Source organism: Pseudorasbora parva, chromosome 7 (genome assembly GCF_024679245.1).
Source record: "Pseudorasbora parva isolate DD20220531a chromosome 7, ASM2467924v1, whole genome shotgun sequence".
Classification (NCBI taxonomy): domain Eukaryota; kingdom Metazoa; phylum Chordata; class Actinopteri; order Cypriniformes; family Gobionidae; genus Pseudorasbora; species Pseudorasbora parva.
In genome coordinates this window covers 6,713,625-6,739,941 of record NC_090178.1, presented here as the reverse complement: position 1 = coordinate 6,739,941, position 26,317 = coordinate 6,713,625, and the positions used below count along the sequence as shown (strand labels likewise).

General features: G+C 34.7%; 1 protein-coding gene across 1 annotated transcript; it reads left to right on the top strand.

Moving 5' to 3' along the window:
• The first annotated feature begins 5,889 nt into the window (after positions 1-5,889).
• LOC137082602 (sodium- and chloride-dependent transporter XTRP3-like) lies at positions 5,890-25,442 on the top strand. The gene is made up of 12 exons (XM_067447893.1): positions 5,890-6,325; positions 11,552-11,692; positions 11,791-11,882; positions 12,904-13,131; positions 13,760-13,870; positions 13,957-14,198; positions 14,741-14,903; positions 16,112-16,316; positions 17,137-17,296; positions 21,443-21,608; positions 22,594-22,794; positions 25,309-25,442. Exons 1-11 carry the CDS (start codon positions 6,202-6,204, stop codon positions 22,765-22,767), a joined length of 1,806 nt encoding a protein of 601 aa, XP_067303994.1. The 5' UTR covers positions 5,890-6,201; the 3' UTR covers positions 22,768-22,794; positions 25,309-25,442.
• The last annotated feature ends 875 nt before the right edge of the window (positions 25,443-26,317 follow it).

The window sequence follows — 26,317 nt, the reverse complement described above, 5'->3', positions numbered from 1 at the left end:
TCATATACCTTTTCACCGCTAGATGGGGAAAAATATCACACAGTGTAGCTTTAAGTTTGTAAAACTTATAAAAATAAGATGTCACAAAATTATATATTTTTGCAAAAATAGAACAATCTAGAATGCATATTTGCTAATTGTATGTTTTATTTTTATTTAAAAGTATTTTTATATTATCATTTTACAAAAATGGAACAATCTAGAATGCAATTTTAAAAAGTGTATGTTTTTATTTGTTTTTATTTAAAATTGTTTATTTTTATTTTACATTTGTGCAGTAATGGATTAACCAGAATGCATTTTTGAAAACGTTTTATTTAGATTTTTTATTTTATTTATTCGTTTATTTTTTATGTTACATTAAGCGAGTTTACAAAAATTTAATTTAATTTGTAAGGGTTTTATTTTGTTTTTATTTAAATATTTCACGTTTTTTTTAACAAAATGTCTCTGTTGCATTGTTGAACTTTTTAAAATTGACATGTTCCCTTAAAATGTAAAACTATGAAATAATGTTTCATGTGACCAACAAGCCCATTGGAGACAATTCAAAAAAGTTTTGGACATGACCAACCACTTATACAATCATTTGACAGATAATATTCTGGCAAAGTATGTCCATCTCTTATCTTTAAGCTTTACCGATTTGCATATGCCCTCAGAGATACAATGCCAGTAGATGGCAGTGTAAGAATATTACAAATAAACTAGACTTTGAGTTTTAAAAGTAAATGGATTGCTATGGGTGTTTTTTTTTAACTACAGTCTAATTTATAGGTTTTTGCAAATCTGTGAAAGATAGTTGTGTTTTGTCATGCATTTCTGTGGTGAAAGCCTCTCTCGACCGTCTCAACCATACTGGTTTAGTTTCCCGCGAACAGAGTCAGGAATAGGCTACAGCAACACACCAACGTTCGTCGTTTGGCATTGGCAAACATTATGGGGACGTTACATTTGAATGTTCGAACATTTAAAAAACAAAAAACGTTAGACAAAACAGAACACTAACGTTCAACTTAAACGTTTCAGGGGGGAAAAAACTTCCATGGACGATGTATAAATTCCGTTTTTGTGTTAACGTTTTGTAAGAATGTTTGCCAATTCTTTACAGTCACTTCCTCTGCATAACCCGTGTCTGTGTGTTCCTGTTCTTGTTCTTGTTCTGAGAGATGTTTGTGCGGTTCCCGTTGAGCGACTTCACGCTGAAGGGTCTGTTCCAGAACAATTAGTGCGGGACAGAGCGGCTTGAGCAGTGAGGCTGCTGGGACATCAAACAAACCAGCGCATCGGAAGGTCACTCCTGGAGCAAATAGATAAGTTTGGGTGTCCTACCAGTGGGATGCATTTGGGAAAACAAGTTTGCATGCAGTTATACAGCTGTGTCGCCTGCGGCGATCCTGCCATGAAGGAAGCATCGGTCACTCAGATGGGACGCACCTGTCACTGAACGCTTCCATTGGGGAACTGTGTCCCTTTCTTGTCTGTTCCCAATTTGAAGTTAAAAACATATATATATATATATATATATATATATATATATATATATATATATATATATATATATATATATATATATATATATATATGTGTGTGTGTGTGTGTGTGTGTGTGTGTGTGTGTGTGTGTGTGTGTGTGTGTGTATAATGTGCATATGCATATTACTAAAAATAATACATGTTAGTTATTGTCCAGGGTCACATTTTAGTATGATTCATGCTAGTTATTATTAAAATATATTTTTTTAAATAATGGCAAGTATGTTTGTGAATACAGTATTTGCAGAGAAACCCCTCTGAGATTATATTGCAATAATTTAACAACACAGTGACATGCTTTTATGATGGTTAATGTTTACTTGACACCCAGTTAAGCAAATTAAATATTCCATATTTTTTAATACTATATAATATTTTGATTAGCTCTTATTTTAAAATTATTTTAATGATGAATTTCCTCATTTTTAGCTAGGCTACTCAACAACTCGAAAAAAAAATATCATCAGTAACCATGCTGCTGCATCCACAGAAATTATGCATGTTTAGAATCATACATCTCGTGTCTGCAGTGCATATTAGTGATGCATATTCATATTAGACCCCTAATGTTCACTGCAGAGATACAGATTATGTAAAACAGGCTTGAGTTTTTAGTTTTTTTTTCTTATTTCATAAAGTAATTGAGGTCACACACCTGTTAAAACAATACAAAACAAAATGTTGATCACAATATATCTCTACATGTGACGTCTATAGCTATTGCCAATTATCTGATTATTAAAGGACACCCACCTAGTAGCCTGAAATGTTTCCCAGCAGGGATTGCATTCTTATAAGTGGTTAAAAGTAAATGAGGTTTGAGGTGTGTGTGACCTTCATGACCTTTGTCATCCTGATGGGGTCGTGACACATGGGTGTTTATTTATCTAGGGAAAGACACTGGTTTGAGGCTCGAGTCAGTGCGTGTGGCAGGGCAGAGGATGCTGGGAAATATGTAAATGAATGAAGGTTAGTGAGGACATCCTGCAGATGTTGGATGGTGAACGTCACTAAAGTTCATAACGTGTCAGCGTGTCCATGACACTAATCTTATGCAGTTACCACCATGGTTGGTCTACATGCTGTTCAGTAGACTTTGTTTCTGGTCACATTCAATAAGCATTTTGCATTTGAAGACAATGTGACGGTTAAAATAGTTCAGAAAAAAGGTCAGGTTTAATTCTGTGACTTTTTTGCAAAGTGAGAGTTTTTTTTTATTTTATTTTTTTATTTTATTTTTTTATATGATCTATTTTAAGTATAAATCTTTAGAATTATTTTGATTAGTTTTTATTTTTTTATTTATTATTTTTGCAAAAATGTGATGTCTAGAATGCCTTTTTGCGAAGTGTCAGTGTTTTGATTAGTTTTTATTTAAAATTATTTATTTATTTTACATTTGTGCATAATGGAACATAATGCATCTTTGCAAAGTAATTTTTTTTGTTTATTTAAAATTATTTTATTTATTTATTTATTTTTATTGTACTTTTTTTAAAAATGGAACATTATTTTATTATAATGTAAATAATTTTAATTTACATACATTTTTGCTAATTGTTTTATTTTGATTTGTTTTTATCAAAAACATTTTTTTCTTTTCATTTTACATTTTTACAAAAATAGAATAGGGTCCAGAAAGCATTTCTGCAAAGTGTATAGTGTTTTATTTTTATTCTATTTTTTATTCATTATTTAAATCACATTACATTTTTACTAAAATGTCACAGAATAAAACAAAATGCAGGAGGAATTATCTTTCTAAACTATTTTAAACTTGATGCATTGTCTTCAATAAAAAAAAAAGCCCACTGGAGACGCAATTCAAAAATGTTTCTGTGATGATCATTTACTTGGAAATCATATTATAGGGGAGGGACATTCTCGTTCTACAGAGCATTTGATTGGACAAAAGTTGTTCATGATGATCTTGTGAATATTTATGCAAGTCAAAAGTGTTCAAGAAGAGCAAGATTGTACATTTTAAATGGATAAACCTGCTAAAATTTGTAGGACAACAAACATAGATTGAAGCGACAGGCACAAAATGCTTTTAAACCCTTGTTTAGGTAATTTGCTCAGAATAAAAGTGTTATTCCTGCTTTCAAAACTCACCCAAAAGCTTGTTTTATTACAACTGTTTATTTGCTATCACAGTGATAAACTCAGTCTTCACAGTACAGTGCCTTGCGAAAGCATTCGGCCCCTTTGAACTTTGCAATCTTTTGCCACATTTCAGGCTACAAACATAATGATATAAAACTGTAATTTTTTGTGAGGAATCAACAACAAGTGGGACACAATCATGAAGTGGAATGAAATTTATTGGACATTTCAAACCTTTTTAACAAATCAAAAACTGAAAAATTGGGCGTGCAAAATTATTCGGCCCCTTTACTTTCAGTGCAGCAAACTCTCTCCAGAAGTTCAGTGAGGATCTCTGAATGATCCAATGTTGACCTAAATGACTAATGATGATGAAGAGAATCCACCTGTGTGTAATCAAGTCTCCGTATAAATGCACCTGCACTGTGATAGTCTCAGAGGTCCGTTTAAAGCGCAGAGAGCATCATGAAGAACAAGGAACACACCAGGCAGGTCCGAGATACTGTTGTGGAGAAGTTTAAAGCCGGATTTGGAGACAAAAAAATTTCCCAAGCTTTAAAAATCCCAAGGAGCAGTGATAATATTGAAATGGAAGGAGTATCAGACCACTGCAAATATACCAAGACCTGGCCGTCACTAAACTTTCAGCTCATACAAGGAGAAGACTGATCAGAGATGCAGCCAAGAGGCCCATGATCACTCTGGATGAACTGCAGAGATCTACAGCTGAGGTGGGAGACTCTGTCCAAAGGAAAACAATCAGTCGTATACTGCACAAATCTGGCCTTTCTGGAAGAGTGGCAAGAAGAAAGACATTTCTTGAAGATATCCATAAAAAGAGTGGTTTAAAGTTTGCCACAAGCCACCTGGGAGACACACCAAACATGTGGAAGAAGGTGCTCTGGTCAGATGAAACCAAAATTATGTTTAAAACGTTATGTTTGGCGTAAAAGCAACACAGCTCATCACCCTGAACACACCATCCCCATGTCAAACACGGTGGTGGCAGCGTCATGGTTTGGGTTTTAGGTTTTCTTCAGCAGGGACAGGGAAGATGGTTAAAATTGATGGGAAGATGGATGGAGCCAAATACAGGACCATTCTTGCATTCATCACATCACGTCTCGATTATTGTATTATGGAGTTAACCATTCTTCCATTGAGCGACTTCAAATGGTTCAGAATGCTGCGGCCAGGCTGTTGACAGGTAGTCAAAAATTTGATCATATTACTCCAATTCTTTCTTCCTAGCATTGGCTAATTAATTTGAGAATGCATTTTAAGATTTTAGTTCTTGTTTTTAAATCTTTAAACGGCCTAGCACCGGGATATCTTTCTTAAATGCTAAACATGCATATTCCATCAAGGTCACTTAGGTCCGGGGATCTTGGACTTCTCACGGTTCGCAGGTCTAAATTGAAACATAGAGGGGACCGAGCATTTGGAATAGCAGGCCCAAAACTTTAAAATAGACTACTGATTTTGATCAGAACGGTGTCATCTCTCTCTAATTTTAAATCAGTACTTAAAGAACACTTATTTACTATAGCTTTTAACACTTGAGTGTTTTGTCTTGTATCTTTATTTATTTATTTTTAACATTTCTCTTGTTTTTGTGTATTGCCTTGTACAGCACTTTGGTCATCCTTGGTTGTTTTATATGCACTTTATAAATAAACAAACAAACAAACACTCTGGAAGAACCTGATGGCGTCAGAACCTGAGACTGGGACGGAGATTTGTCTTCCAACAATACAAAGATCCAAAACATAAAGCAAAATCTACAATGGAATAAAATGAACATATCCGTAGAATGGCCAAGTCAAAGTCCAGACCTGAATCCAATTGAGAATCTGTGGAAAGAACTGAAAACTGCAGTTCACAAACGCTCTCCATCCGACCTCACTGAGCTCGAGCTGTTCTGCAAGGAGGAATGGGCAAAAATTTCAGTCTCTCGATGTGTAAAACTGATAGAGACATACCCCAAGAGACTTACAGCTGTAATCGCAGCAAAAGGGGGCGCTACAAAGTATTAACTTAGGGGGGCCGAATAATTTTACACGCCCAATTTTTCAGTTTTTGATTTGTTAAAAAAGTTTGATGTATCCAATAAATTTCGTTCCACTTCATGATTGTGTCCCACTTGTTGTTGATTCTTCACAAAAAAATACAGTTTCATTTCATTTTGTTTGAAGCCTGAAATGTGGCAAAAGGTTGCAAAGTTCAAGGGGGCCGAATACTTTCGCAAGGCACTGTATGTACTTGCCGCTTTCTTAAAATCAGCAATAAAACAATGTGATAATGAATGTTTGAGGAGATAACACCACGATCAAACATTCACCTGATTTATGTAAAGAAACTGAGCCAGTTAAACTCTGCGTCCCTCCCTCCTCCCTCCGGCTTCACTAAAAACTCCCACTTTACACTCCAAGTTTAACTTCACATTTACGCACTGGACTTTGAAATATTCCCAGACTCTGCCGTTCACTTGGGATTTGTCTGAGTGCAGTGTGACTGATCTCCTCCTGTGCCTTTTGTACTAAAGGACATCATCATCATCATGAGCATGGAAGCCCGTCCGTCCTGGGACAGTCCCATGCAGTTTGTCCTGGCGTGTGTGTCTTATGCGGTGGGACTTGGGAATGTCTGGCGTTTTCCGTATCTCTGCCAAATGCACGGAGGAGGTAAGATGATTAGTGTTTTAATTCTTCTCCTGGTGCTTGCAGTGTAGATTTACAGTCTCGTTATTGATAACAGCAAAAGAATAAAACAAAATATGTGCCATTTGATATTTCCAAATATTCTCAACAAATATTTTTTTTCTTTTTAAAATTTTAAATATCAAAAACAACTCTGTTACAATTCACAGGTTGGTTGTTAAATGTAACTGTTTATATAATGAATTGTACCTGGATTATTATGTATTTTACACTATATTTATTATATTTATCCTCCATGATGATGCAGGCTTTTTAATAAAAGTTTTATCCTCTCAATAACTTTTTAATAAAGGTCTGAACATTTGCACAATGAAGCATATACACATATACATATAATGAAGCAAGCACATGATAAGCATATACTTTCCTGCAGCTCAACTAGTAGAGCGTGGCGCTAGCAAATGCCAAGGTCATGGGTTCGATTCCCAGGGAAAGCAAGAAATGACAATAATGTAAAAATGTGTGCCTTGAATGCAGTGTAAGTCACTTTGGATAAAAGCGTCTGCCAAATGTGTAAATGTAAATGCATGATGTCTGTCATCTTGTGCCTTTTATTTAATGAACAAAAAATGCTTCATGTGGCAATTTTATTTAAAGGACTAAATCAATAATAAACTATTTCTTTATGAGCATACGAGGTAGAAATGGTTCACTGCAGTAACAAATGCCAATATTTACTTTTTACACTGGGGCTGTTACGATGTATTAATTATTATTAAATAATAGCAATTTTCTTAGGTTTCTCTCATTCCATTTTAAGTTATTAAATCAAAAAGTATGTTTTTTTATGTTTTTAAGTGTGTTTGTGTGAGTGTGTATGTCTGAGTGTATGTGCACGTACATGTAGTGTGTGTGTGTGTGTCTGTGTGCGTGTGAGGTGTGTGAGCATGTGTGGCGTGAGTGTGGTGTGTGTGTGTGTGTGTGCATGCGTGTTTGTGTGTGCATGTGTCTGCGCGTGTGGTATGAGTGTGTGTTTGTGTGTGTGTGTGAGAGAGAGAGAGAGAGAGAGAGAGAGAGAGAGAGAGAGAGAGAGAGAGAGAGAGAGAGAGAGAGAGAGAGAGAGAGAGAGAGAGAGAGAGAGAGAGAGAGAGAGAGAGAATGCACGTCTTTTCAGGTCTTTGAAGGAAATTGCAGTAAGATAAGAGTTAGATTTGTGAAGTGTTTTAGTAGTTGATATTTCTCTCGTGTACTGACTCTTCAAGTGCAGACTGACAAGTGTAAAAGTGAACAAACAAGGCAAAGCCAAACGTCTCTAGATTGAACTCAAGGAACCGTGGGAGATGTGTATTTGTGTGTATAGAAAGTCAAAGTGTTGTTGTTGTCATCAGAGTTTTATCATCCGTGAACTTCATTGAGCATCTCATCCAGATTCTCAGCACATATCAGTTGTTCTACGGTCAGACTTGCTGAGGCTCTCCTAGATTCATCTGCCAGAAAACCGATTAGCATTTCTCCTCCGTTTCCTTCGTCTGCTAAACGTGTCTGGTTATGCATTCAGTGCATCTTTGGGGAACTTCACCTGAATAACAATTCACATATCTTTTGTTCACCGTTTAGCAATGTGATCAAAGTACAAACGTTAAAGAAGGCATGCTATGCGTAGTCAGTCGTTGCTGATTTCCATGATGCTGTCAAATATTCCAAAATTCCCTCATTATCCAGAGTAATCCTGTTTTCCTGTGAGGATTAGAAAGAGTTAGAGGTGCTCAAAGTGCTCATGGCATTTCATATTTACACTGTATACAAATAACATGGAATGTAGCCTAATATAACATGACATTCAGGAAATGAGGTGTTCTTATTAACCACATTATGCATCTGTGAGGGACCAAGCAGTCAAGGGCAAAGAACATAGGATTTCAAACCAAAACAACAACAACAACAACAAAAAATCATAAAGTTAAATTACTAAAATAAAAAGTTCAGGTCTAGGCCCATAAAAAGTCTGGGCTGGCCCATAAAAAATTATCAACTAAAGAGAACCAAACTTAACAGTAATCAAACAAAGAAAACATGACCTCCTAAATGCCACACATGAGGAAAAAAGGACTAGTCCATTACATATATAGGTAATAACACAAAATCAATTAGGCTAACACAATTAGAATAAATGAAGTAATTAATTCACAAAAAAATTAAGAAAGAAAGGGGTCATTAACAAGTTAGTTATATACACAAATAATTATAATAAACATATAAACAAACAAACCTACCCCCTAAACTAAGCTAATCTGCAGCATGGATTCAACCACCGGAACAAAATGGCGGCAATTGACGCCAGCCGGTCCTTAATTAGAACGGACCGAACGGACCTCCACAGAAGTGCAGCGCTTTGCCCAGACAGCGTCAAACCTCAGTTTACCTCACGCAGGTAACTTAAACTCAAAATAAATAAATGTTAACACAATATACCACTGATAACTAGAAAGTGTGTACTTAGTCATGTATGTTGCAAAAGTGTAAATTAGAAATAAATTCTAGTATTTGCATATTTTTTATTTATTTCAAATTTCATATCAAGAAAGTAGCCTAATTTTACAATGGTGATTTCGTTAATAATAATAACAAACTTTTTTGAATCTGTATCTATACATTCCTGACATGCGTTCCTTATAGCTCCCCCAAAAATGAAATTTCTGTCATTAATTACTTAATTATCCTCATGTCATGTCGTTCGTGAACAAGCATTGAACCGAACGGCTGGATTTTTTACTAACATTAAAAAAGATTAATAAATAATACTATGTATTGTATGTATATATGTATAATACAAATGTATTGCTCATGGTTAGTTCATGTTGGATAATAGATTAACTTTTTTGAAAGTAGGCCTATGCCAATATAGTTTTAATTTTATCTTCATTTTTGTTTAAATATAGTTTTAGTTATTTTATTACTTCAACTTAATCTAAATTAAAATGAGAAAAGTTGCAAGCTGAGAGTTTTAAATGTTTTTTTCATTAGCCTAATTGTTGTTCATTTTATATTTAGATTTTTCATTTCTACTTAATAGAAATGAATATATTATTAATGTGTGTGTGTGTATATATATATATATATATATATATATATATATATATATATATATATATATATATATATATATGGTTTTAATTTTAGTTAGATGTTTCAATAGGCTATAAAATGATGAAATGTGTGTTGTCAAAGAACTAGAAGTGAACTAGAAATGTAGTGAACTCTATAAACAGAAACAAGACCACTGGTTAAAGTCACCATGAAATCAAAATTGTCAGTTTGTTTTATTATTAATGAATGTGCCCTTAATCAAAATAACTCCCCCCTTCCTCTTGCAGCGACTGTTTACTGGCGTGAGGTAGCGCTTAGATCGGGTTTAAAAAAATCAAGCCCCGACCCTACCCGAGCTTGTGCACGTTGTGTCCGAGCCCGGCCTGGCCTGACACATTAACTGTAATAGAGCCTGAGCCCAATTTAAACCAGACCATTTTAAATATCTGGGCGTCCTGACGAGAACAAGCCTTTAATGAGCCGAGCTAAGCGGACCGGTGTGACTCATTTTAAAACTAACATTGATAAACTGAAATGAGTTGATTACATCGTTGTTTTCTCCAGAGCGACTGTACAGCCAAATTAAATTTTGTTGCGATATTTTCCTGTTTAACACTGTGTAGCTGCTTTGGAACAATCGTAATTGTAAAAGCATTGAAGTTTACTTGACTTGACTCAACTCAATAATCCGCAGGCGCGTGCTCATGAACCGCTCACCGGTAAAGTGATGTTTGCTCTAATCCAGCTCAGACATTTATCTGTAGCTTATTTTGTTGTAGCCATTAAACAATGTGTTTTGTTTTTTTGTTTGTTTATGTATTTAAATATTATTTTTACATTTCATCTGATTATGATAAGTAGGGTAGACCGAGTACAGTTTGAGTGTCTTGAAAAGCGCTATATAAATCGAACGCATTATACAGTTGGTACAGGGGTACATTTGAGACACCTCAAATAACTTGCGTGCTCAATAAGTCTGATCTGTGATATTTGCTTCGCACATGCGTATTAGCATCCTCTTCAATCGTGGACAATTTGAAGTCCGTGTTTTCTTATAGTATTTTTGTCTTATTTCAAGTCCAAACATCAAAAACATTAAATAATAAAAAAATTAAGTAAGAAGTATTTACTAGACTAGTCTTGTTTTGGGATTTAAATTTTTTTTCCTATAGTTTTTGCTTAAAATAAGCAAAATAATCTGCCAATGTCAAATGGCAATTTATTATTGATAAATAATCAAATAAAATACTGAATAGAAATAAAAACAATTTTTAAAGGTATTTTACAAATTCAATGAATGGGTTTGGCAGTTTTACACCATTACGGATGGGTGTCTCAACTGTACTCAGGTACTGTTCCACTGTACCCAACATACAGTTGGAACGAAAAAGCTTATTCTGTTTATAAGCTAATTGTGGCAAATATGACCTACTTATGGATGTTAAGATTGATTAATATTTTAATAGACAAGTAAAGGAAATGTCAAATGAAAAAAAACCCTTATTTTCAGACCTCAGTTTTGGTGTGGTAACTGAAAAAGCAAAAAGTGTACCAACTGTACTCGGTCTACTACCGGTACAAAGATGCAAGTGGGTCAGAAATGTATTTTGGTGGTTATATTTAGTTTAATATTAAGTTTTGTTTTGTAGAAAGCATTTATTTAGTTTAGTTTAAATTGTATCTTAATGTTAATAAAAGTTTATTCGGCCAATTGCATGCTTTTAATAAATAAGAAGCAAATAGCTGACTATAATCGTGACGAAGTCGTGGGAGCGATCGCTTCATTGCTCATGAACTGGAGTGCGCGTCTCAAACAGAAACTCACCAGACTACTTGCCTCACAGACATGGAGAAATATGCGTATAGAAAGTTTGAAATGTCCACTTTTAAACGAAACGATTCGAAACGAAAATATTTACCGTAAATGAGTGCAGTGTTGAGACGAGCAGCTCATGACTCAGAGCTTCTGTTCAGAATACTGTGCTTCATCACTGCACGAGCTGTGAGTTTAGAGCGCATTTTTAAACTAATCCTGACTTGTGATTTGTGACGTCATTTGTTCTTGTTCGAGAAACTGCTTCATTTGAATGTCACAATAAGGAACAAAAGATGCAATTTCATGCTGACATTTAAGTGTTTCTCTGAATGTTTGTATTTCTCTAGGTGGTTTTCTGATCCCGTATATGCTGATGCTGGTGCTGGAGGGGATTCCTCTCTTCTGCATGGAGCTGGCCATCGGTCAGAAGATGCGTTTGGGCAGCATCGGAGCATGGACTGCCATCAGCCCCTATCTGGGAGGACTGGGTCAGTGACTCGTACTTCATTTACGAGACATTTAATGCCATAAAATGATCTGATGTCATCTTTTATTTATGCTGTATAATTGATGATGCATTGTACAGGCATTGCCAGTGTCGTGACCTCCATGTACTTATGTCTTTACTACAACGTCATCAACGCCTGGAGCTTCTGGTATCTCTTCCATTCATTTCAGGTTAGTGTACTGACAAATAAATGTAGCTGTTTCTATCCTGAGAGATCCTTCCTGATCTGTTTGCTGATATTAAGAGATGAGGAACATTTTGTGTGCTGATGTTGGAGGAAATTCTGCATAATTGATTAATCACAGCAAAATGTGGATTACACTTTTATTGACTGCTGAAAGCATCAAATCTGTCCAAATATGTTACACATGTATATGTTTGTGTATTTGATAAGTCTAATTTAATAATAGCAAATAGGATGTGGATGAAATTAAGTGAACATGTATTTTCTCAGAATGTAGTCAAAAATATTTGAAAAAATTAAGATGACAATATTGCAACTGGCATGAGATTTAATTGGCTACACTGCAAAAATTGTTTTCCAGTACAAATAAAAACATTCTCAAATTAAGATACATTTATTTGAGATGCAAAATATATTTTTGGAGAAACTGATCTAAATTAAGTGATTGTTTATGCTTAAAGGGTTAGTTCACCCAAAAAAGAAAATTAGATGTTTATCTGCTTACTCCCAGTGCATCCAACATTGAAGATGTGTCTGTTTCTTCAGTAGAACACAAATTAAGATTTTTAACTCCAACCGTTGCTGTGTGTAGGTCATATAATGGGGTGAATAGGTAACAAGTGCAAAAAAAGATATACATTATGTAGATCCTCATTCAACTGATCTGTGCAGGCACTAATGAGGAATCTATGATCACGCCGGTTTTTGACCTCACCTAACAGAAACAAGGACACTGTAAAATAAAATATTACTGAATGTTTATATATATTTTTTTGCAAAATCTATTTTTGATGTCTTAACTTTGTTACTTGCTTAATGCAAAATTTGGCTCTATGATCTAAAAAAACAGTTAAAGAGTAAACTAAAAGGAGAACTTTTCCTTAGTAGCTTGTTATTCGTTTCTGAAAGAACTGCTTGACTTCATATAATGAGAATGATCTTGTAGTTTAGAAGTATTTTTGCCATCTGAGGATGAGAAATGTCTTCATGTGTTGATGCGTGTGCAGTCAGTGCTGCCCTGGGCCGAGTGTCCCGTCAACAGTAACCGGACGGGGTATCTGGAGGAGTGTGAGGTGGCTTCACCCACACAGTACTTCTTCTACCGCGAGACGCTGAACATCTCGTCCTCCATCGATGAGAACGGAGGCATTCACATGGGCCAGGCGCTGTGCCTCCTGCTGGCCTGGATCATAGTCTACCTGTTCATCGTCCGAGGGGTTAAATCAACCGGAGTGGTGAGAATAACCGTCTGATACTCAGCTGTTGAACGACACAGTACCAAAGTGGTCTATTGTACAGAACAGAAACATCCTTAAATTTAAACATTGAAATGGATTCGTATGTTTTTTAATTGACTTAGGATCTTGTGAAATACTTGAAAGGCTTGTTTTTAAAGTTTAAGTGCCATATTACACTTCTCACACACATGATTTTTTTTAAAAGAGTTTTGAATTGAGACAAAAAGCCAGTAAAGACATTTATGAAATGAAATATTAATATTAATATTACAAAAAAGTTCTTTTCACAAAAAAAGCAGTTCTTTAGAATCTTCTATTCATCAAAGAATCTGGAAAAAAAATTTATTTTCCACAAAAATATTAAGCAGCACAACTGTGTTTAAGATTAATGTTAATGTTTTAATGTTTAATGTTGAATATTAATGTTTTTTATAAATCTTATATATCATATATATAATATATATTTTGTATATGCACACATACACACACACACACACACACGCGCACACACACACACACAATTTAAAAAGTTAGTGAATGAGACCCATTGTGTGTTAACATGTGTGTTAAATATATTTACTCTCCTTTACTTCCAAACCATTGTACCTTTGACTTTCCTCCACAGGTCGTGTATTTTACAGCTACATTTCCATATGTGGTTCTGATCATCTATCTGATCCGTGGTGTCACTCTTCATGGAGCCTGGAATGGAGTAAAGTACATGTTCACACCCAAGGTAAGAGCGTCCTGCTCATTGGCTGCTGCATTGATTTCTGAGTGTCCGGTTGTATTTGAGTGTGCATTAAACCAGTGTGTGTTCAGCTGGAGCAGTTGGCAAACCCTCAAACGTGGATCAACGCTGCCACTCAGATCTTCTTCTCTCTGGGTTTGGGCTTCGGCTCTTTGATCGCTTTTGCCAGTTACAACCACCACAACAATAACTTTGAGAGGCAGGCTGTCGTCGTGTCACTCATCAACAGTGGCACGTCCGTGTTCGCCAGCATCGTGACCTTCTCCATCTACGGCTTTAAAGCCACGTTCAACTACGAAAGCTGTTTGGAAAGGTGAGACACCAGTGATGTTCTTTGAGTTTAAATGGCAGGTTTAGTCAATCTGTGATCTTATCAAGAGAGGCACAAACACAAAACTCTTGGGTCTTTGATGTGCAGAATGAATGATCATCATTATTCCATCAAACATTAAACTGAATGTTTGAAGTCGGTTAATTTTACAATCTCACAGCTTCTCGGAACTAGTCTCAGGTGACATTGATCAGAATGCTTTAGGACATTAAACCGTCGTCTATGGAAACTATTCAGAGCATCACCCATCAATTATTCACCAAACTGTACAGAAAGAGAAGGACATGTCATAAAATCTGCAAAAATAATGATGGTTTTCTAAATGGTTAACTAAAACACTCGCCTCATCTGTCATTGGACTTATTGACTGTTTACATGCACATGAAATAATTCTGTTTAATTCATGTTGCAGCTTTAATCTGAATATGATGCAGATGAAACTATTGTTTCCCAAGGAAGCCCTTCTGATCAGAACACCCATTTTTGACTTTTTCTGTGCTGTTTATGTTCCTCTGTTAATCCAGAATGAGGCTGTTACTGCTCAACACATTCGATCTTTCTGAGGAGACCATCAGCGTGGAGAACGTCAGCGCTTGGATCGGTCATTTGAACTACACTCATCCTGAGAGGTTTGCGGCCATCGCTTCAAAGATCGAAGACTGCAGTCTAGAGGCTGAGCTAGACACGGTAAACTCACCTGTTTATCACCCGCATCATAAGAGCATTTTACACATTTCCACACAGTGATAGTGATCAAAGACTGGCCAATTTACCATCAGAATATCTCTGTCTATGTCGGGTTTCTGCTATTTTATTTGATTTAGGATTTTTTGCTTATTACTCTATATTTTTGTTTACAGTACACTCTCTGTTTACTCTTTGTCCACTTTTTCTAGTTTTTTTTCTTTTCTCCTACCTTGCCCATACAGCAGACAATATATTTTCATTTTTTTAAATATTTTCCAAAATATAAAAAAATTGTAAATATGGATTGTAAAATATATAATAGAATAAATATATTTTTCAGAATAAAATAAATAAACTTATACAATGTAGCTGAAGCAGATCATACAAGCAAAACAAAACTGTTTTTTTCAAAAAAAGTCTCTTCTCACCAAAGATGCATTTATTTGATTAAAAATACTTTAAAAACTGTAAAATTGTGAAATATTACAAATCAAAATAATTTTAACATTTGAATAAATTGTAAAATGTAATTTATTCCTGTGATTTCAGCATCATTACTCCAGTCTTCAGTGTCACATGATCCTTCAGAAATCATTCTAATATGATGATCAAGAAACATGTATGATTATTATTATCAATTCTTCTTAACATATGGAAAGAAATATATACCATATCATTCAAAACATTTGTGGTAGGATAAAAAGAGAGCGAGAGAGAATTTAATACTTTTAGCAATAAATGATGCATTAACTTGATAAAAGGTACAGTAAAGACTATTTTCATTCATTCTTTAATAAATGCAAAGAAATGCTGTTCATTGAGCTTTCTATTAATCAAAGAATCCATGTTTTCTGATATATATATATATATATATATATATATATATATATATATATATATATATATATATATATATATATATATATATCATCTATTATTGACCATCTATTATTGACTTTTTGGTATATTTTGGAATATATATATATATATATATATATATATATATATATATATATATATATATATATATATATATATATATATATATATATATATATATATATACCAAAAAGTCAATAATAGATGGTAAAATGTTGATATGTTTTCCTAGTGGTACATATATTGTGTGAAGATGTTTTTCTATACCAGTGGGGACCTGAATGCACACAAACAAGCTTATAAATCATACTGTGTGTGTGTGCGCGCAGGCGGTGGAGGGCACCGGTCTGGCGTTCATCGTGTACAGCGAGGCCATTAAGAACATGCCACTGTCTCAGCTCTGGTCTGTGCTGTACTTCATCATGCTGCTGCTGTTAGGGATGGGGAGCATGCTGGGAAACGTCACCGCCATCATCACCCCGCTGGGAGACCTCAAGCTTCTGTCACGCACCCTCAGCAACGAGACCATCAACGGTAAGAACGGCACGCCAGTCTTCTGTTTAGACCAGCTGGTATGTCGCTGGAACAAGCTGGTTAAGGTGTTTATCTGTTTGACCAGCTACATCCAGCATGAAAGAGCCCTTAACTCACCCTGTACTGGTCAATAATGCAGTTAAACTGGTTTAACATCAGCGATGCTGATTAATTGGCTGATATGTGACCACTTTCAGATTACTGTAAGGTGAAAACCTTGGCTTTGCTGATTATCGGTGTAATATGATAGTATTTTTAAATGTTTGCTATTGAGCCTGTATCACAAAACCATCCAATCAATTAATTTGATTCATTTTTTATTTTTTATTTGTATTACAAAGCTATCCTGATGTTTTTGATGTTGCATAATTGTTCTTTCATTCATTCATTCATTCATTTTCCTCTCTTTATTTATTTTAATTTTATTTTAAAAATCATCCCAATATTCTTAATATTACTTATTCATTCATTCATTCATTCATCATTTTTGACATATTTGTATGACAAAACCACCCCAACACTCACGATGCTGCTTAATTGTTCATTCATTCAATCAAGCATTAATCGATTGACTTGTTTATTTATTTTTATTTGTATTACAAAACTATCCCAATTTGCTCGATGTTGCTTCATTGTTGTTTTATATGTTTGTTGTCTATTTGTTTGTGAGGGGCAATATAGAATAACTTTGTGCAATTATGATCAGCACATGCTCTTTATATTTCTGCTGGTTTCTAATTCATAAGGGAACTTGTGTGTGTTCAGCGTCTCTCAGGTCTAGTCTGGGCTCTGACTGTAGTTTTCCTCTGGTTTCTGGCAGGTCTGGTGTGTCTTCTCTGTTTACTCCTGGGTTTCGGCTTCACCAGCCATTCGGGAAACTACTGGTTCACCATATTCAATGAATACGCAGCAACGTTTTCTCTGCTCTTCATCGTGTTCATGGAAGTCATCAGTGTGTGTTACGTCTATGGATTGAGAAGGTGAGAAATTCAATAACTCTTTACTGTACAGGCTCCAATGATGAGGGTGGAATGAAAGCACAAACAATATGGTGCAAAACTCTTAAAAAGCATGTCGTTTTCTTGTGTTTTTCTTAATGGTCAGGAATCCTTCCAACCTCTGAAGGTCAAAATTAGTGTTTTACATTTATGTGAGTAAAACAGCTTCTGTCTTTTATAATCGTCAGGACTAAAGTCTGCAGCATATACTTACTGTTTCACATAATGCTTCACTGTACGTCACATAATCATCTGTAAATGTGTTTGTAAGCTCACAGTTTAAAACTCTTTGAGGATTATAATACTGCTTGTTATTTTGGTTGTTTTTCATAATGCAATACACATTTTCATTAGGGACATTCCTGAACTGAAGTGAGAACACTTGATGGAAAACAAACAAGACTCCTGAGAAGTTTTTAAAGTGTTGAGTTGATTTGGTTTGCAATTCAGTAAATTTCTCTTTTTTTTTTTGTGATCAACTTTTTATTGTCTTTTTATTGCAATATAACATGAGTTCATGTTTGGCGTGTAAAAAAAACAGTATTTTTCACACAATTGACTTATCTGTACAGCGCTGTTTCCTCTGTCCTAAAAACGGCCTGATGAAGTCCCTCCTTCAGAAACACGTAACGAGTTCTGATTGGGCCAGCCCTTCCCATGTTGTGATTGGACAGCAGCTTAGCGCACTTTGGGCGGAAAGGTCCCGCCTCTTACCATAACGGGAAGATGCAAGCGCTGAATGCGCGCTCTTCTCCACGTGAGAGAGCAATGAGACCACGCCCCCTATTTTGCGTGTTCTTGTGGGAGGGTTAGTCAACAAACGGTTCTAGTGACGTCATTCCTGAAGGAAGCTCAGCGGTGTAGTCCAAACCGGCCACCGCTGTAGGCTTTGAAAGGGAACTTCTGTTAAATAAAATATCTCGCTTGGCATTGAACTTTGAGCTTTATAATTTTACAGCTATTATTTATGCTCTAACAGCAACATTTCACACTAACTAAAGTTTAAAAGATGGAATCGCAAAGAACAGGACCTTTAACATTCTCGCAAAGTTCTTCCTGAAACGTTAATAAAACATTTGTGCAAGGTGATATGGCCTTTATTAATGCTCTCAAAATGTTAGCACTAAAACGTTAATCATGCATTGTTCATGGAATGTTTTTACCTGGAACATTTGCTTGGATGTTCGCCTAACGTTATTTAAATGTTGTTTCGGTATGTCCGGAGAACATTCAAAAAGTAACATTTGCATAACATTTGCAAACCGGAATGTTCCCTTAACCTCTGCAGGTAACACTTTACAATAACGCTCAGTTAAAAGTCATTTATAAGTAATTAATTATTGATGTTTAATCAACTAATAATTTACAAAACATGACTATACATTCATAAATGATTAAATAAATATATGCTAACATTTTATAAATATTTTGTTAATTCAGTCATTAATCATTTATAAATTAACTTATTATTTACAAAACATGACTACATTTTAAGAACGTATTAATAAGTGGTATGTTAACAGTTTACAAATGTGCTGTTATATCTTTAACAAAATCATTACTTAAATCAAAATTGAGTTTTGAGTTTCGAGATACATTATTTATCATTTATAAATTATAACTTGTTTTAGCATCATCTCAGTAAACAATGGTTAATCTCAAACAAATGATGAACAAACCTTTTACAAATGATCAGTATATCATTTATTGATTTATCTTTAGGTTTTCAGCTGGGCTGTGTTCAAACGCACAAACATGCAGGTATGCTAAAACAGTCTTTTTAAGAAGAGTCATTTATTTGTTTTCAAAGGGATAAACATTTATGGATGACTTGCAGTCAGGGGAATGCAGTGGGCTATGAAGAATCCCTTCACTCCTCAGCTCAGACTTGTGTTCTGTGTGGGGTCTGTGATAATGTGAACCGGTTTCATCTTTCATGGAAGCTAACAACAGGTGCTTTACAGTGTTTAAAGTGTGTGTGTGGGCTGGTAATCCCTACGTTATGGGGACAAAATGTCCCCGCAAAGATGGCAATATCTGAAATCCTTGTCCTTGTGGGAACATTTTTTGGTCCCCATGAGGAAAACATCTTATAAATCACACAGAAGGAGTTTTTTTGAGAAAGTAAAAATGCAGAATGTTTCCTGTGATGGGTAGGTTTAGGGGCAGGTGCAGTGTAGGGGGATAGAAAATACGGTGTGTACAGTATAAAAACCATTACGCCTATGGAAAGTCCCCATAAAACATGGAAACACTACGTGTGTGTCTGTCAGAGAAGACAGCGGTCTAACCCTCCCTCACCAGTCAGCACTTACACTACAGTGGTATATACTGTAATATATGGTAATAATGGTAATAATGGTAATAACACCTGTTATAGATGATGTGTAAATGAACAAATAATCATTTACAACACTTTCTGCATCCCTATCTAAAGCTTAAACCATTCATCACTTATACAGTATACCACACCGTAAAAATGATCCCTGTGAATATTATAGTTAAAATTGGCAGCTGTGGTTGCCAGAACTTTACCGTTAAAAATACAGTAGCAGCATTTTAGGTTTTACCGATTTAAGTTGAATTTACAGGAAATAAACATATAATTTTTTACAGTGTAAGGTTCACCATATATAGTACGAAAACTTTCTGGTAACCAGTCAACTGTTTTTAACCGTAGCATTTTTAAAGTCTTTTACTGTTAAAATCACAATCATTTTTAGTAAATGATTATTTCATCATTAATATTTTATAAGTGATATAACTGAATGTTAAAGTTTTGCATAACCAAGATATATTTTTAAAAACTGGACCTGTTGACTGATCTGTAGTCACGTTTGGTAATCATTAAGCATTATATAATGATTAACTGATCTTCATATAGCTAGAAATAAATGAGATAATGTGCTTGTTACATACTATATGCTTGAACTTTACACAATGATTAACAGATTTTTGAAATGCTTACAGATTTCATTAACTTTCAGTTCATATCATACTTTTTATTTGTTTATGATTTTGCAGTACCCAATCTAAAGCTGAAAATATTCAACTTTTGTAAATGTTTATAAATGTTTACTATATTAATCATTTGGTACCCATTTATGGCCGTTGGATGTTTAGCTGCTGTAACAGTCTGTGTAAAGTAAAAAAAAAAGAAAAGTGCATTATCTAACATATGACCTGAAGTTTAATGGCATTTGTATATTTTCAGTCCATCAGTGCATAAGCAAATGATTTGAAAGTTTAATGACGTTTGTAAGCGTTTTAATTTAAATAATGATATTCATTATAATATTCGATAAGGTCATTAGTAAACAGTACCGAGCACAGTATCTCATATTTCTAGCTATGTGAAATGTATATTAACCAATGACCCATTAATCATTATATAATGTTTGTTAATGATTTATTAAAGTTATAAAGCGTTTTTTTAAATAGTTTTATGGGAACATTAGCAAGGTGTTCCTATATAACATATTTTTGTTATCTGAGATCACACTCATGAATTGAATTCTAGCATCAAACCCTGAATCCCAGCTCAAAACCTCCAAAATAAAACATCTGCAAATGTATGATAAAAGTTGGGTGAATGTTTGAGGAAGTAATGGAAGTGGAGAAATTAAATGCCAGACCACTTTTGCATCATTGTTCACGGTTAATGTCAGGACATAAGTGTAGAGATAAATACAATAACCTTAACTGTGATTTTTAAAAACAATGCATTTTATTTTTGAATATAGTACTTCAGTACATCAGTAAAAATAGCGATCACTAGGAAAGGAAGATCCTAAAACTAAATATGAATGTCAATAAATTGTACAAAATTGCTTAAGTTAATATTATGAGGATTTATTAGCTATTTATTTATTTGTTCAGACCAAATATGAAACGTTGCGCCCATATAATCTAAGCTGCATAAGAAATATCTTTGTTTTGAATGATCCGTGCGTATTTAAACTTTAATGTTGCTTGGACTGATGAGTATGACTGAAACCCTTTGAACCTAAAAAATGAAACGATTCATTTGAAAATGATTCAGTTTAAAAACAAACATGCATTGCACAGATTTCCGTGTGTCTGATTTGTTGTAGACGCTTGTACTGTATTGCTGTTCATCATCCACAGGTTTGAAAAAGACATCGAGGACATGTTGGGGCATCGGCCGAACTGGTACTGGAAGTTGATGTGGGCCGTGATCAGTCCAGTGCTCCTCATCAGCCTCTTCATCTTCTACATCATCAACTACATCCAGGGCGGCACACCCACCTACCAGGCGTGGGACAAACATCTGGTATGGCACCATTCAGACTGGAGCTTCATGAGGAAACTACAGAGACTTTATGAGTTCATGATGAGTTCACTGATGTTTAATTAAAGCATGCAAATGAACAATTAAAATAAAAGCTATCAAAATAAAACAATTACTAACAATAAAAATGTAAAATCGAAAGAAATATAAAAATATATTTTAAAAAATTCATGAAAACATAAAATGAAAATAAATTTAATATAAACCCCTTTAAAAAAAATATTAAATCATGCAAATTCAATTATTAAAAAACGTAAAAAAAATTACATAAAATAAAAAAATGTAAAATCAAAATAAAACACTACTAAAAATTGTATGTACATTTTATATAACTTGCATAAATAGGCCTATTTAAAAAAAGTTAAAAATATTAAAATAAATAAATGACTACAAACAATCAAAATAAACCCTGTGGTAAAAATGTATGAAATAATAAAAATGTAATTTTTAAAAAAAAATTCTATCTAAAAATTACATACATTTTAAAAATGTAAAATGATTTAAAAAATCTAAATAAATAGTAATATCCTTACCTAAAAAATACTTAAATGGGAACACTTTATAATAAGGTTTTATTAGTTAACATTAATTAACTTAGTTAACATGAACTAATCATTAATAGTACTTTCTACAACGTTCATTTTAACATTTACTAATACATTTTTAAAATCAAAAGTTGTGTTTGTAACAATTAATGCCTAATTATTATGAACTCATATTAACAAAGATTTACAAATAAAAATGAAATGTATTGCTCATGGTTAGTCCATGTTAGTTAATGCATGATCTAATGTTAACTAATGATACCTTGCTCTAAAGTGTAAAAGGAAAATAGTTTATCAAAAACACTTATTATGCATCATAAAAATGTAAAATAAATGATCTTATAACCAAACAATTGTGCCACAGGTATGATGGATGAAGTGTGAGATACAGAAGCACACGTTTTTCTGTCTTTCTTCCGCAGGGTAAGTCTGTGGTGAAGGAGTATCCGGTGTACGGTCAGGCCTTCATCGCTCTGCTGCTGGTTTCGTCGGTCAGCTGCGTCCCGCTGACGGCTCTTTACACCTTCTGTCGGAGGAAGCAGCGAGGAACGCCGATCCGCCAGCAAACCCTCAGCGCCGCCTCCTCTGCCATTTAAACTCAGAGACTCTTGGAAAACGGACAGGTTTGGGACCATTTTTATTTTCGGACCGATGCTTGCGTCCGCTTGTCATGAACACTTTCAACTTTTGGTTGGTTGTACAATACAGTTAGCTGTTAGGACTAAAACATTTTTACATTTAAATTTTCCTACAGAAAATATGAATCATGTCTGCAAATCATGTCTGCAAATGATTTAGGATGCTTAGAAAATGACTTTTTTTTCTTACTGCAACAATATAACTATTTATACATTATATGTATTTTGTACATGTGAAATCCAGTATTTTGTATGCCTAAAGTACAAATTAATTTTCACCTGTATTTCTCTCTCTCTCTCTCTCTCTCTCTCTCTCTCTCTCTCTCTCTCTCTCTCTCTCTCTCTCTCTATATATATATATATATATATACATATATATACATACATACATATATATATATATATACATACATACATACATATACCGATCAGGCATAACATTATGATTTAATATTGTGTTGGTTAGACCCCTGAAGGTGTGCTGTGGTATCTGGCACTAAGATATTAGCAACAGATCCTTTAAGTCCTGTAAGTTGTGAGGTGTTGCCTCCATGGATCGCACTTGTTTGTTCAGCACATCCCACAGATACTCGATTGGATTGAGATCTGGGGAATTTGGAGGCCAAGTCAACACCTCAAACTCGCCGTTGTGCTCCTCCAACCATTCCTAACAATTTTTGCTTTGTGGCAGGCACATTATCCTGCTGAAAGAGCTACAGCCGCCGGGGAATAGTTTCCATTAAAGGGTGTACATGGTCTGCAACAATGCTTAGGTATATGGTACGTGTCAAAGTAACATCCACATGGATGGCAAGACCCAAGGTTTCCCAGCAGAACATTGCCCAAAGCATCACACTGCCTCTGCCAGCATGCCTTCCTCCCATAGTGCATCCTGGTGCCATGTGTTCCCCAGGTAAGTGACAAAACATACACCCAGCCATCCACGTGATATAAAACCTTCTTCCATTGTGATGATCTAGCCATCACAATTTGGCCCATTAACTGCTAACAGGGCTGTAATGAAGAGGTAATCAATGTTATTCACTTCACATGTCAGTGGTCATAATGTTATTCCTGATTGGGGTGTCTGTGTGGTGTATAGTACTGTGGTGTATTTGGAGTTATGAAATGAGAAATATACATTCTGAGAAATGTCAGTGAATTATTGATGATAATGCACTGATATTCATCAATCAGATATTTCTTGCCACAAGAAGTCGTGTTTTATTAGGCTCAATTGAGAACTTTTTCTAGTCTTTGCCAGTATCTTGTTTGCCAGCACTTAAAGGGATAGTTCACCCAAAAATTAAAATTGTCATCATTTACTAATACGTTTCTTTGTTCTGCTGAACACAAAGGGACGATATTTGGAAGAATGTTTGTAATCAAGCAGATCTCAGCAGCCATTGATTACCATAGTATTTTCTTCCCTGTTATGTTTGTCAATGGCTGCTTGGATCTGCGTGGTTACAAACATTCTTCCAAATATCGTCCCTTTGTGTTCAGCAGAATGAAGAAACTCATACAGGTTTGCAACAACATGAGGGTGAGTAAATTATGACAGAATTTTAATTTTTTTGATGAACTGTCCTTTTAGTAAAAAAAACGTATCCTACTGTATTTAGTAATACAGAATCATATCAAAGAACGTTTTAATGCCAAATTTGTACACTTATGCATTTTAATGTTTAGCATTAGCTTTTTTGTGCTGTCTCCTTTTATATTTGATATTTTTGTAGCATTTCTGACTGTTATATTTACTTTATTGGTCTTTATGTTCAAGCATGGAAACTATACGTGCCAGTAAATGAAGCACATTATCACCAAACAAAAATGTATAAACCTATAGTTTCTTAGCCAGGCATTAATATTGCATCATTGACATGAAATGGCATTATCAATACATTTGAGTCAGACTTAAATTTCAGTCGGTTTCTCACACAAAACATCGCATGACATCAAATAACAAGGACTATAGACTCATGAATCCTATTAATGATTTATAAAATCATAACTTTATATAGTGTTCACAATGAATTATCGCTATGAAAACAGCATGAATGTACTGAATGTCTCATTTGTGTTATGCAAGTTTGGAACGACTTGCGTAAATGACAGAATTTGTAATTTGCAGGAGAACTTTTTCATGCAATAACATTGAAGTTCACTGGCCATCGAGTTCATGTGGAGGAAATGCTGTTAATTGGACGAACCCCTGCAGAGAGAGAGACACACACAGGGGTCACGGTTTTCGCTCTTGCGTCGGCTGATCTGCTGTGGCATTTTGAGCCTGTTATTCCCGTTTAATATGAGCTTGATCAAAGCAACAAACGTTTCGAAATTCCTACCAGTGATGTTGTGCAAACATGCTCCAGTCAAAGCTCCCAACAGATCTGGCAATGACTTCAGCTTGTGCTCGAGACACTCTTTTCCATTTAGACCGAAAACCAACTTCATGATAATAACTTTAATAACAGTTTTGCATTCTCCGAAAAGCAGGTGCCAGACATGAGAAGTTCCCGCAGTGAAGATACAGAGGGATCAAATGAAGAGCACAGCAAACATAAGGCATCATTCATCCTTCACGGGAGCCCGCAGACTCATGAAAGAGACACAGATATGGCACAGCGGTTCAGTGACAGGACGAGCGGGCTGTAAACTCCTTTGGACAGTGAGACGCTGCGGTCCCAAGTTAAGATTCATATGAAGATTCAGCGTCTCGCTTACAAACGGAATCCGTTCATTCGGCTTCACGAATCACTTTAATAAACAGTTCATTTGTAAAAGCTCCCAAATCTCAGACTGAGGAAGACTGTGATATTGAAGGCGAGGATAAAACGAGTCCACGTGAACTCTAGGTCCGTCTCAAATTCACTACAGAATGCTGTGACATGCAGCTGCCGCAATGCAAAACGCCATTTGTCTTGTTTTCCAGTAAAATAATGAATTAAGCACTCAGAACGAACCAAAAAATGACCTGTAATCGGTTTTCAAAAATAGATTTTAAAATAACATTTTAAATTAATTTTGTAACTTGTTTTTACACTTTTTGTGTGCTTAAAACAGGGGAAAAAAACTTTTCCAATAAGAAATTAATTTAGCATAAAATTAATTTGCTGAGAACAAAACTTGTAACAATAAGGTTTTGTTTGATCAACTAAAAATGAACAGCATTTCATACAGAAATAGATTAAATGGTAATTAATGTTATATTAACACGTCATAATGCATTAATTTAAAAAAAGTGTATATATAATATATACACACACACACACATTAATAATGCAATGAACAATAGCATCTGTCAATGCTAACATACAGAACTTAAACGTGAGAGATCATTAAACATTTGTAAAACTTCCCAGTTAATATTTTCCTGTCTTAACCAACGTGAACTAACAGTGACAATGTTTAGTTAATGCTAGATAACATGTTCGTTCACAGCATTAACTTATGTTAACAAATAACTTTGTGTTTTAAAAATGTACTAAATTGACTAAGATTAATA

Bases quoted from the DNA above. Each gene is read 5' to 3' on its own strand.
- LOC137082602 (XM_067447893.1), top strand. From the start codon at position 6,202: ATGAGCATGGAAGCCCGTCCGTCCTGGGACAGTCCCATGCAGTTTGTC. The intron at 14,904-16,111 runs GTAAACTCACCT...GTGTGCGCGCAG, and splicing joins TAGAGGCTGAGCTAGACACG to GCGGTGGAGGGCACCGGTCT. The intron at 21,609-22,593 runs GTATGGCACCAT...TTTCTTCCGCAG, and splicing joins AGGCGTGGGACAAACATCTG to GGTAAGTCTGTGGTGAAGGA.